Source organism: Geotrypetes seraphini, chromosome 19 (assembly GCF_902459505.1).
Source record: "Geotrypetes seraphini chromosome 19, aGeoSer1.1, whole genome shotgun sequence".
In the NCBI taxonomy this organism is placed as follows: Eukaryota; Metazoa; Chordata; class Amphibia; order Gymnophiona; family Dermophiidae; genus Geotrypetes; species Geotrypetes seraphini.
In genome coordinates, this window is record NC_047102.1 from 34,450,296 (window position 1) to 34,463,089 (window position 12,794).

General features: G+C 43.5%; 1 protein-coding gene across 2 annotated transcripts in view; it reads right to left on the reverse strand.

The window, feature by feature from the left end:
* The window catches only part of MOB2 (MOB kinase activator 2), a 105,315-nt gene that overhangs the window by 16,175 nt on the left and 76,346 nt on the right, over positions 1-12,794 (reverse strand). For both annotated transcript variants that reach the window (XM_033928043.1, XM_033928042.1), the window contains exons 2-3: positions 2,965-3,125; positions 701-794 (exon numbers count right to left, since the gene is read on the reverse strand). In XM_033928043.1, the coding sequence (XP_033783934.1) occupies positions 701-794; positions 2,965-3,125 (255 nt within the window). The remainder of the gene's footprint in view (positions 1-700; positions 795-2,964; positions 3,126-12,794) is intronic.

The window sequence follows — 12,794 nt, forward strand, 5'->3', positions numbered from 1 at the left end:
TGAGGAAGGGACAGCAACAAAACTCATGGGGACAGGATGGCGAAATTGAGTTCCTGCAGAGACAAATTTGTCCCCGTGTCATTCTCTAGTATGAAATGGCTCCTCTAAATCCACTTAGGCCCTGATTCTATAAACGCTGCCTAAAGTCTATAAAACCTAGGAGTAGAATCCCGCTTAGCATCACCCAAGTGATCCTTACATTTAAGCTGCCCCAATTTATGCCAGGGTTTTCTATGCCTAAAGTGAGGAGCTGCCTAACAGCACCTGATTCACAAAGAGGCGCTAACTTGAAAACATACCCTTGATCCGCCCCCCCTAACCACACCCACTTTTAAGCATAGGCGCTTTGGGCTAAGCATCTACTTTTCATAGAATTGAGCTTTATGAGTTTCAATTAAAGCTCATTGTGTGGTGTTGAGGGCCTTAAGCCTAAGCCTAAGCTCAATTGAATTAGGCGCTACAGAATCAGGGTCTTATCGCTTTGTGCAGAACTGAACGGTAGCTGCTGCGGTATACAAGCATATTGTTCCATATAGTGATGACTTACAATATATTCTATCAATTCTTCTGTCCTCCATGTGCACACAGAGCTCTTCCAGAGAATGGAACAGTTAAAGTTAGTTTGTTCATGGCAAATCTCTGTGCATTTCTGCCAGCACCCCCCAACCCACTGCCCAATGAGCACATAATGGTGACTTACGTGTTGCATACAGCCATGGTCTGGCAGGTCTCTCCTGTGCAGAATTCAGAAATTGTGCTATACTGTAAATTGATGTGATTGAAAAAAGTTGTTGCTGAAAAAAAAATGATACAAATTAAAAATGCTCAAAATTCTTACTGTAAAATTGCACACTTTTTGATCAAGCTGAAGTAATAGAGAGAGAAATTTACAGTTATATAATTCCCTCAGGGATGAGACTATAAAGATTCTCAAAACTTACCGTACATTTAACGATGGCACTAAACCAACATTAAATGCATGTATCTTACTGCCCTGTTATCAAAACGGCTCACCATGGTCTTTTCCGTGCTTTCCGGCAGCCTCCTAATATACTTGCAAATGTAGTACAATGAGGTCAAGATTATTAAAATTAGTTCCCCGGATGCTTCCCCAAAAGGAACGCTCCTCCATTTATGTGGAATTGGGGACGATATTTAGAGGCACGGTCTGAGCTGCCTTAGCCTTACTTTTCTGTCAGTGCCTGAGTGCTGATTGGCTCAGGCACTATTAGGAAAAAAAAGCTCAGACCTACCATCACAAATGGCCTCAATTCCCTCCCTATAGTGCCCAAAAACAAGTCTGGTGATCTAGTGCCCCCCCACACCATTGCTGCCCTCCCACCAATGCCGCCTGCCATTGCCACCTAGCCGATACCCCCCCCCCCCCAACTTCATGATAAGTTTGTCAGGGCAGGTTGGATGTCCACACCCTCTTGTCGCAGGGTGGTCAAGTAGGCAATCTCTTCTAGACCTCACCTCATACCTTTTTTTCAAAAACTGGCAGGAGGGATGCTTACTCCCTCTTACTGGCAGGCCCACCTCTTCAAAATGGCAGGCCTTCCCCTTCCCGGTGCATTCTGGGGCCAAAGGCTCTGATTGGCCCAGGTGTCTAAGACCCCCTCTGATGGGAGGGGCTTTGGTGCCTAGGCCAATCAGGGCCCCTTAGGTCTCTTCCCAGCGTACCCTGGGATACACCGGGAGGGGCCCTAAAAGGTATGGGGGTCGGATGAGGAGGACAGTCCACTAGACCACCAGGCTTGTGTGGTGAGGTTGTGGGGATGTCAACCTGCCGGTCTTCGAAGAAAAGGTACAGTGGTGGTGGTAGGAGGGACAGCCCACTAGACCATCAGGCTTCTGTGGTGGGGAGCTGTCAGGGAGGGGGAGCTTGCTGTCAGGGGTTCCTTCCCCCTGATCCTGTGACAGGAGGGAGTGGCCATCCCTCCTGCTGATCACAAAAAAGTACCCTGATGCTGTGGGGGGGTGCTTTTTTATATATAGGCACAGCTCTTGTTTGTGTTGTGCTCGCACAACAGCTGTGCCCATTAATAAAAAGCAATCCCGGTTCTCCCTGCTTGCCGATTCATGCAGGGAGAGCAGGGACTGCTTTTTTCCTGATAGGCAGGAGGAGGAACTGTGATAGCAATTGCTCTTCTGAGGAAACGCCAGGCCCAATTCCTCCTTCCCCCCCTCCTTTCCTGCACAGATAGCATGCATATAATTTCGATGCTATTGTGCTGAGAATCGCCCACAAAACAAAAATTGCTCCCACCACGGTATTTTTGTTTGTTTTACTGTGGTGTCAGAGCTTAGGGAATCCGGCCCTAAATGACTGAAATGTGAGCATGCTTCATAAGGCCTCATCCACAACGGGCAGATAAATGTTTCTGACGCATCTCATATAGACAAAAGAATCTAGCTGTAATTGACCCTGTTTGTATAACATGAAACACCTTAACAGACAGAAAAAACAGTAGGACTTGTATTAGACATTTTCAGATGGCTGTAGGAACTTATCTAGGTATATTTTATACAGCGCTGTATGTCCTTCAGAAATATGAAAATAACATCATAGAATAGCAAAGTCCAAACATTTTTCATAGCCCCTGAATCTTCACAACTCTGATAAATAGTCATTTTCTTAACTCTGAAGGTCAGATGAGGAATTAATTACAAGTCCTAGACCAGTGAAGGGCAACCTTTATACACAAAGGGATGCACGAAATGTCAGTACTATCCCTAGTGGTCAGAACAGGAAAACCACAGCGCAGCACATGTCAAAAATGAGCTAAAAATGATAGAAACAAACTGCAAATATTTGCAAACTACTATTTAAAACCACAGAAACTCTGGTTAATGGTGTTTTCTGTGTAAATTGCCCTTGACATTCAGGACTTCATAAAAGTCAATGGCAAGTTGGCTAGATGGAAACAGTCATCCAAATGCTCCATTTTCGCTGCTACTTACTGTTGCTTGCTAGCCACTCATTGAGGTCGATTTCTCGCGGTAGCATCACCAGCTCCTTGAATTCAAAGTCTGTGACTTTAGATTTTGTGTACTCTGGCTCTAAATAAAGTTTCTTCTCTTCTGGCACTGGTTTCTTACCATTTGGCTTTGCCTTGGACTTCCTGCAGAAGGGAGATAAATAGAAAAATAATTGATCATCCTGGATTGAACATTACTCAGGAATATCAACGACAATTCATATCATTTATTGATTTGATATACCGCTTTTTTGTTTAAATAATTTTTATTCATTTTACAACTTACATCAAGTGTATCAAGAAATAACATTTGAATTGAAAAATCACATTATGACATAGAAAAATTATACGGGAAATAATAAAAATGGTTCTAAGTACGAATGATCTCAAACACTAATCTCTGAGTGGATTCCAAGTTGCAAAACCATTTCAAGTGTTTAGAAAACTATTTTTTCCAGTTTTTAAGCTCAATTCTGCATCTGCACTCGCCTCGAGAAACAGAGCTTGGCTGCATTTTTGAAATTACAAGGAGCTTTTATTTTCCATCCATGATTTTCTCATATGCTGAAAAGTGAACTCGATAGACCCCAATGGATTGACCTGACCCTTTGGAGAAAATGTCCTTCGGTAACCTTCTCAAACTATTCTTAAAGCAGAGCAGCCATTTCTCTCTAATACAGCAACATAAATGACTAGGTTAAGGGAGAATTCCTCTTATGTAACACTTCCTCAGTCCCAACATGTTTCAATGAGAGATTAAAAACCATCTCCCTCTGTCCTCCTCCACATATCCCTTTTATGTACGTTACAAACTCTTAACATCTGGCCCATGCCTTCTACTGTATCTTTTCTTGACTGTACACAATCTCAGGAAGCAGCCTGACCTCTTTAACGCCACAGGAATGCTTTTGCTCAGCCCTATACAAAGCAGTACAAAGCCAGCCGAAGCATAACACTGGGCTCCAGCCTCCAGGGCATTCAAATGTATTACATTCCAGGCAAAGCTCCGTGGTTCAACAAGCAGCATGTGCCACTGCTCCAGACAGGTTACTGAGTAACCACTACCACTCTTGCACTTAGCAGTCTCGGGGAAAAAAGGATTCTCTTTTCGAACATTAATCAGAATTCATTGCCAGATCTTACAAAGGCACAATTTGGAGCTTTTATTTTAAAAAACGGTGAAAATGTTCCCATATACTGACAGGCTAAACACTAACAAAAACATGTATGTTTAGATCACAACTGAATGTAATAAATATTCTTTCTTTTGAGCTAAGCTCTTTCAGTTTGGGTGCCAAAATCACTCTTCTCTGATGCATACATCAATGCACTAAAGCTGAGCGACCATAAGGAAAAGTTCTGAAACCTAGAAAGAGAAATGGCAACATTAATTCTTGTCCTCAGTGATCCAAGGCACCATCCCTCAGCCACTTTACTACACATCATCAGCTCTGACCCATCTCTTCCTCCACTAAAAGGGACAAGCAGGCAGCATATTCTCACACATGGGTGACATCACCAACGGAGACACGGTATGGACACTTGGAAAGGGAATCGCAACTTTAAGTTTAGAAAGTTTGCGATCGGCCCTCACCGCGCATACACAAGTGCATCCCTGCCCAACACAGGCGTACGGTCCTTCAGTTTCTTAGTTTCCACGGAGCTAAGAAGTCACGTTTCAACTGCCGTTTAAAATTTTTTCTCTTTTCACTGTCTTCCCGCTCTCGCAATTTGTGACTTTTAGTCCGAAATTTTTTTTTTAAAAAAGAATCTTTATTATTTTTCTTCTGTTTGCAGGCTCGCGGATCGGAGGGGCCTTTTCCTCGCCTCAATCATCGTGTTCAATTTTGCAGAGGCGGTCTTCCCATCAATGTTACGCCCGCCCATGGGTTTTAAAAAGTGCAGTCGCTGTGCTCGATCTATCTCTGTTACCGACCTTCACCACTGGTGTTTCCAGTGCCTGGGTCCCGAGCACCGTCCCGAAACTTGTGCCCGCTGTTCTTCATTGCACAAGAAAACTTTGAAAAATAATCTTTTGCAGCAGAATCAGCTTTTCGGTGCCACTATGGAAGAGGAGCCTACTTCATCACCGACCACACCAGCCAAGATGACACCGAGATCAACTCTGGCGGATCTGCCGACGCTCTCTCCGGTGTCACAATCCTCCACATTGGGTAAGCCGGCTAAGAAGCCTTCCACTTCCCCCCCGGGATGCAGGTCAAAGCTGCATTGAGTCAAGTCATGCACGGTGCCAATCCAGGTGAGCACCTCATCGGCTTCTTCATCTCCGACCCGTGTCGTGGCACCAGTGGTACTGACTAAAAAGCAAATGGTACCATAGTTCTCCCTGAAGCAAAAAATTGACAACTTGCTTAGGGAGGAGTTGGGAGAACATTTCCAATTGTTGGTACTGACTCAAAACACCAACCACACCTGTGACTACTGCTCAACCAGTGTGGATATCCTCGACACAGGAGTTGAGCATTTCACCTTCCCAGTGCCAGTCTTCCTCTACCCAGACCTCTCATGAGGCTACTCCAGTACAGTACGGCAAGGCCTCACATAAATCAAAGCATGTTGAGAATATTATGACTACTTGTGCTTAGAGAAAGCAGAGATACTTACTAGAGAATGACACAAGGACAAATTTTTCCCCGCCCCTTCGGGAACTCATTCCCGTCCTGTCCCCGTGAGTTTTTTTCCTTTCCCTGCCCCATTCCTGCAGCAGTCATCGTGGGACCTTGCTGCTTTGGAGGGAGAGAAGAGCATAGAAGGGTGGTGGAAGAAGAGAAAGGGGATCAGGGTGGTATGAAAGGGTGGTGGAGAGAGAGAAAGGAGGTCAGGGTAGTATGGAAGGGTGGTGGAGGGAGAGAAAGGGGGCAGATGCTGATGGAATTGGTGTGCAGGGAAAGGAGAGAGAGACGTAAGGGGGAAGGATACTAGATGGAATTGGGTTCGAGGAAAAGAAAGGGGAAAGATGCTCATGGAATTGGTGTGCAGGGAAAGGATACTGGAAGGAATTGGGTTGAGGGAAAGCAAGGGGGCAGATGCTGATGAAATTGGGGGGAAGGGAGAGGAGAGAGTGAAATGCCAGACCATGGGGGTGTAGGAAAGGGAAGGGAAGAAGAGGAGAGGAGAGAGATGCCAGACCATTGGAGGAGGGAAGGGAAGAAGATGGATGCAGACCAATAGGGTGAAGGGAGAGATGGAAGGGGGAGGCATACAAATATAGCAGAGTTTTTCCTTCTGAAAGCACCTCGCAATCCAAGTATGTCTTTGTATCACGGCAGTTCATGTGTGTAAGTGCCAGAGCCTTAGCAACAGAACGGAAACCGTTCAACTGTCTGATTTAGATTTTAATAGGTGGAAAGTCCCCAGAGACGCCAACAACAATGAAACCATCTTGCAGTGGTGACAAATTTATAGGAAAAGCAGAGGCACACAGTCTCCCTCTCTACTTCGACTCCAAAGAAAGTTCATGGCACAATAGCAATTTTCTGGCACAACTCAATATCATAGAGTTAAAACAGCCCTATTTTCTCAACTCAGATTCCGATGACCATTTTAAGCATTATTCATAACTGTCACTTGGTAATAAAAGACCTCAAAGTATATTATCACAGGCTACTGCAAAAAAAAAAGGTACATTCAAGGGTTCAATCCCATCAAGTTATATGGACGAGGATATCAAACATTCAACAAAACATGCGGATTTAGTTAAATTGGTACTAATATAGTCAACAAGGAGCATAAATAAATGGGTTTATTTCCAAAACTTACTATGTCAACTTTCAGCCAAAAAAAAAAGAGCTATCTCTATCATAATAAAACCCTTAGCTAGGGTGAGATATTCATCATTGATCTTGTACTTAAACATATTATTAAATACAGGTAAAATTTCTTTTATATCAATCTGTAGCATTAACTGACTCGTTAAACTTATCTAATGAACTTCTTCTGCCCAAAACTGCCAACAGAACTCTCCGCTGTCAGATCAAAGTTAATCTTGCCGTGGGGATAACATTTGCCCTAAAGCAATCTGGTTCTATATAATAAACTTAAGAGCGGAAACTTACTTTGTAAGTATATTAGACAGATTCTGAGCCCACCGGGACAGACAAGGAAAAATGCTTGAATACCTGAATTAATTCAGGTAAACTGTTCTGGGAGAACAGTATAGAAAACTGACTAAATAAAGAAATGACTGTGACCATATATTTTAAATATTATCAGAAGTAGGAGATCAACTGCTTTTACACCTAAGCAGCCTATAATAGGAGCCCTTGCCCCGATCCAACCAGGCATGTGAGCTCCTCCCCCTATATCCCGTTTAAGAGATCAATCTACCTGCTTTAAATAGCAGCAGCAGTAGAAAAACAACTGCTTTTACATACAAGCAGCAGCGAGACCTACCGCAACCACCAAGAGCCCACAGACCCGATCCTGCAAGGAGTGTGAACTCCTCCCCCTGCAGTCCATTGGAGAGATCAATCTGCCTGCTTTTAAATATCAGCAGCAGTGGAGATCAACTGCTTTTACACCTAAGCAGCAACGAGACCAGCCACAACCACCGAGAGCACACAGACCCGATCCTACCAAGAGTGTGAACTCTTCCCCCCATGCAATCCGCTAAGAAGATCAACTGTCGGCTCCGGGCGGCTTTCCCGCAGAGGAGAGAATCCTGCATTCACCGTGGGCCTCATCTGGGGCAGCCTCCTTGGAGCGGCTGGGGCACGGGCAGTGTGTCTGGGAGGGAATGCATGGATGGGAGAACATCGCAGGGGAGGAGACATAGGCATCCTGGGACTGTCTGCCAAGTCTCTTCCCTGAAGAAGCCCTTTCTGGAAACGTCAATCGCTCCTCCTAAACTTACTTGCTCCACTTCATCACTGACGCTGAAACCGTGGATTGAAGACAAAGTTTTATTTTATTTTTCTTTCCAGCTTATGATTTATCTTTAATCTTATCTATTGTTTTGCCTTTTGTCTTTGTTTTGTTCTATTTCTATCATTTAAATTTCTCCAGAATTCTACTGTTCAACGGCTCCCCCTTCTGCTTCTATTCCTTTCTCTCCTCTCTTCTACCTTCCAAAGTATTTAGATCAATGCTGTCTTGTTAAAATGTTTATTTTATTTTTATTTTTCCTCTAACTCTACTTTTCACTTCTCTATTACCCTCCAGGTACTTTAGTTAGATTGTGAGCCTTCGGGACAGTAAGGGAATTTTTCAAGTACCTTTCTTATTTCTAATCTTAATGTATATTTTCTGTAAACCGCTTAGAACCTAACGGATGTAGCGGTATATAAGAAATAAATTACATTACATTACATATATCAAACCGTTAGATGTCAAAGCACAGTGTCTCACAGTATTACAGCCATACTTCTCCAGCACTATTTAGCAGTTCATAATCGCAATATTAAGCCATACTAGAAGAAAACCCCATGATCTGGCGTCCTCGGGACCGGTTTGGGAAACTCTGGTTTAGAGGAACTTGCTTTGGAATCAGACATTATCTAAATTCTACAGCAGACGGAGGAACTCTCTAACAGCTGTGAACTTAAAATGTATGGATTATCAGGGTAACTCCTTTAAACAGCCTATTTTGCATAGCATGAAATGATATCCTGCCAGTGATTTGCTTGGAAGTGATCTTTTTTGGATTAGGATGCCAGCTATTTATACATCTCAGTTTGTTCCATTGACACAAATATTACTGCAGCCAGGACAACAGCACAGAAACATTTCACAACTTTCCCCACTCCCCCTTCCCATAATCTGCACCGCTAATGCTGTTTTATATTGGGCAGTGGGAAAAGCCAGACTGAGTATTTAAAACAAGTCTTTAAAAAAAAAAAAATCCATTGAATGATGCTTGCACCTTAAAGATCAACGAAGGGAAAGGACTCCAACCTTTTCACAATGTAATTCCAGTGTTGTACAATCTGCTACAATTTTCCTTTCCCAGCCTCTGGCAGATACCCCCCCCCCCCCCCCCAATATTCTTTTGCTTCCATGGGCCAGCTCCCAAGTGACTTTGGAGAGAAAGAGTGCCATGCCACATAAATAAGCCCAGCGTTTGGCAGCAGCCCTGGTTATGATCTTATTTATTTTTTTATTTTGGTTTTCTTTTCTGGTTTTGAAAGCTGCTAATAGTTTACTTAAGAGGACTATTATGGGAAAGAAATGCTCCCTGCATGCCAGGGAAACTTTTTCCTTTCATATTCTCACAGCTCGCACTTTGCCTTAAAAGGCAATCTTTGCTCAGACTGAGAGACAGCCCATGCCAAAGCGTGGCAAGCATGCTAGAACTGACAGGACTCGGCATACTACTTTAATTTGCCGGATATGGAAAACACAACATAGTCTTTTCTGTTTAAAGTCAGTATTTGAAGAAAGAAAACGCTTTTATATTGCAATCAGGCTCAGGCCTTACTTGAGTTCTGGGACAAGGATGATGCATAAAATAAGGATCGCTTCTAGAAAGAAAAGCTTAAGGAGGATTCCTACTGACTGAACTTTGTCATAACTTTGAATAATGCATCAGAGAAGATATTTTCTTTGCTCATAATTCTTCAGTATATACATCTGCAGATTCGCTTATTCCGTGATTTTTCGGCTGCTGACTCCGCCCCCATCAAAAAAGTTTATCAAAAACATTTATCCTTATAACACAAATGATGCTCTGTACATATAACACACAAAGCGAAAAGAGTCTGCCTTGTGATCAACCAAAAAAAGTTTCAGGTGTGTTCAGGAACCAAAGCTTTTGCATTGCACGTGCGTATTGAAAGCCGAGGAAAGCTAAAAGGGCAGCGGCAAAATGCTGCAGATTATGTGTTTTGGGTCCTGGAGTGCTGGAATCCTAAAGGCCTCAGCCCCCACCACAGCACTTACCTGCTCGCTATTCTGTTCTGTGGTAGGAGCAGCTTGTAATGTAAAACTAAAAGAACAATAAAACTACAACCGGATGTAAACCAAGGTCCGCTACCCCAATGAAGCCCTTGTTAAAGAACTCCCACAGAAGGCAGCAAAACAAGAGCCACTTTCCAGCAATTTCTGCACTAACCAGAGGAATACCCGTGAACTTCCCAAGCAAAAGCAAAACACAGTGTTAAAAGAGAAGGGAGGGGGGATCAAACAAATCAAAAAATGGAAGGCGATGATATTTGTAAAGGTCTAGATCTGATCATTGGACCATGCGGTGTGGCAGTCAAACTGGAAGAAGCAGACGCTCAATAGTTCACATGTGAAACCCCTTCCTCTTCTTTCCTGTTTGGTATCTTTGCCTCACCTGTCTACCTGGCAAGTGAGTTGTGAACCACCCAGAACTACTGGTGGGGCGCTATACAAGAAAATAAATTATTATTATTATTAAGACAACCAGAGCCTGGGACCAACATGATTTCAATAATGACCAGACCACAAAAGGTAGAAAAAATAATTTTATTTTCTGTTTTGTGATTACAATATGTCAGATTTGAAAAGTGTATACTGCCAAAGCTGGTATTAGACCGCGAACATGAGCTAGGATTTAACAGAGAGAGGAAAAGTCCTTTTTGTTTCTTTATTTTGTTTACGCCACAGTGCCAGTGTGGGTAGGAGAGGGCAAAGGGGGTGAAAAGGCTATAAAATAAACCCACCAGGATGTTTGGGGAAAAAATACCCAATTGGGCAGGAAAATTGAATCGAATCAAATTTTTTTTTCCTGAATCGGGCAGAACTACTGCTGACAGACACTGGAGTTTTTGCGTGAGGGAATATGTTTTTGAAAAGTTGGAAAACTGCTTAACTAAGTGTTTCAGGTAGAATGAAAAATGGAAATTATAGTTTCCAGCTCGGTTCACTAACATAGCATTTTGGTAAAGGCGTTTACCGAATTTATCCATTGCTTTACCCTCTCTGTCAGGAGGTACAGAAGTGTAGACATTAGCCCCTGCAGACTTCTTCAAGGTCGATTCCACCACAAGAGACTCATGAAGAAGCTAAGGTTTATCAAAGCCAGGAATAGGAACCATGCTATATAACGAGTCAAGCTTTCTAGGAGCCACAGGAATAGAAAGTGGAGTTTCCAGATTTTTGTATAAAGTCTCACACAAAATGTCATGAAGAGGAAGCTTCAGCAGTTCTTTTGGTGGTTGGTTGTAATCTAGAGACTACAAGAACTGTTTACTATACTTGAAGTCCGCCTCCAGTGGAATGGAAAGATCCTCAGACATTTGCTGGAGAAACCTTGCAAAAGAAGACTTCTCAGAAAAAGCAGCAGGTTGAGAAGGATGCTGAGTTGAATCTGAACTATCAGAGTCCTCATCATTAGACGAGAGTGGTTCCTGCTCCAAGTCTCCCAATAAGTCTGAGTCCTGAATGAAATAAGGACGGTGTCGAAGACTCGGTGCCAAAGACTCAATATGTTTCATCTTATGAAAGGCTTTCCGGGATTGCACCGGCATTGCCTCTCTAGATGTTTGTGTCGAGGACAACTGGTGCCGTGGAGTGAGATCAATCAACTCCCATGTCAAAGGTCCCCACACCAGTGGAGCATCAACTTGAGGTGTGGTAGTTGTTGCTATTTGCTCAGACTGAACCGTCATCTGGAGAGCTGGTTTCGACCTAGCTTGGACAGTCGGTGTGGACGTGGCCATAAACTGGGTTGGTACCAGCATTTGAAAATGCTCACCCAATTCCTCCCTAAGCAAATCATCAATTTTCTGCTTAAGAGAGAGAACCGGTTCCACTAGCTTTTTCGCCGGTATCCCTAGTGCATTACTCTGGTCCAGTGATGAGGAAGCTGATGTTGAGACACTCACCGAAATCGGGACCGGGCACTTAGGGGCCTTTTTCAAGGTCGGCACTCAATGCCACTTTGATCTGAGTCCCTGATGAGGTAGGGGAAGGCTTCTTAGTTTCTACCGATGTCGATATACACGGTGTCATCTTAGTTGGTGCCACTGATGTCGGTATTGATGTCGATTCCCCCTTCCATAGCGACACCGAACAATAACTTCTGTTGAAGAAGGCGGTTTTTCAAAGTCCTCTTCTGAAGAAAAGAATACCGGGTATAGGTTTCTGGGTGGAGCTCTGGTCCCAAACACTGGAGACACCAGCGATGTGGGTCAGTCACAGATATGGGCTCAACACAGAGACCGCACTTCTTAAATCCTGTCTGCGGGCGTGACATCGACAGAAAGACTACCTCAGCCAAATCAAAGTCAGAGGCCAAGATGGTACAACAGGCCCCACCGGGCCAAACCCGCGAGAGAGGGTAAAAAGATTATTTTTTTTTTTTTTTTTTAAATGAAGGTAAACTTAAATAAAATAAAATAAAAAGAACACGAAAATGACTGAAAAGTCACTGACGCAAAAGCGGGAAGACAACAAAAGATTTTCAACAGCCATTGAAAAGCGTCTTCTTAGCTCCGCAGAAACTAAGAAACTGAGGGACTGCGCACCTACGTCGGGCGGGAAGGCACTCGCCAATGCAGGCTGATTGCGAACTTTCTAAAACTTAAAGTTGCAATTCACCTTTCAAGTGTCCGTGCCAGGGCTCTGTCGGTGACGTCACCCATGTGTGAGAATATGCTGCTTGCTTGTCCTGGGATAAAGAAACATATCTAGCCCGTCCTCTCTGTAGGCAGATCTGTGATTGCAAAGTGATTTTAAAAGACAAGTCTGGCTTTTCATCTCAAGTTTCTGCTAGAGCTCCCCAGACAAATACTGGACACAGGTCACCCTGCGTGTGAGTCACTCAGGCATGGTGTTGGGATTTTTCTCTTCCTCTTGTGCAATTATGTTTCTTTTCTCTGATTTATAGGG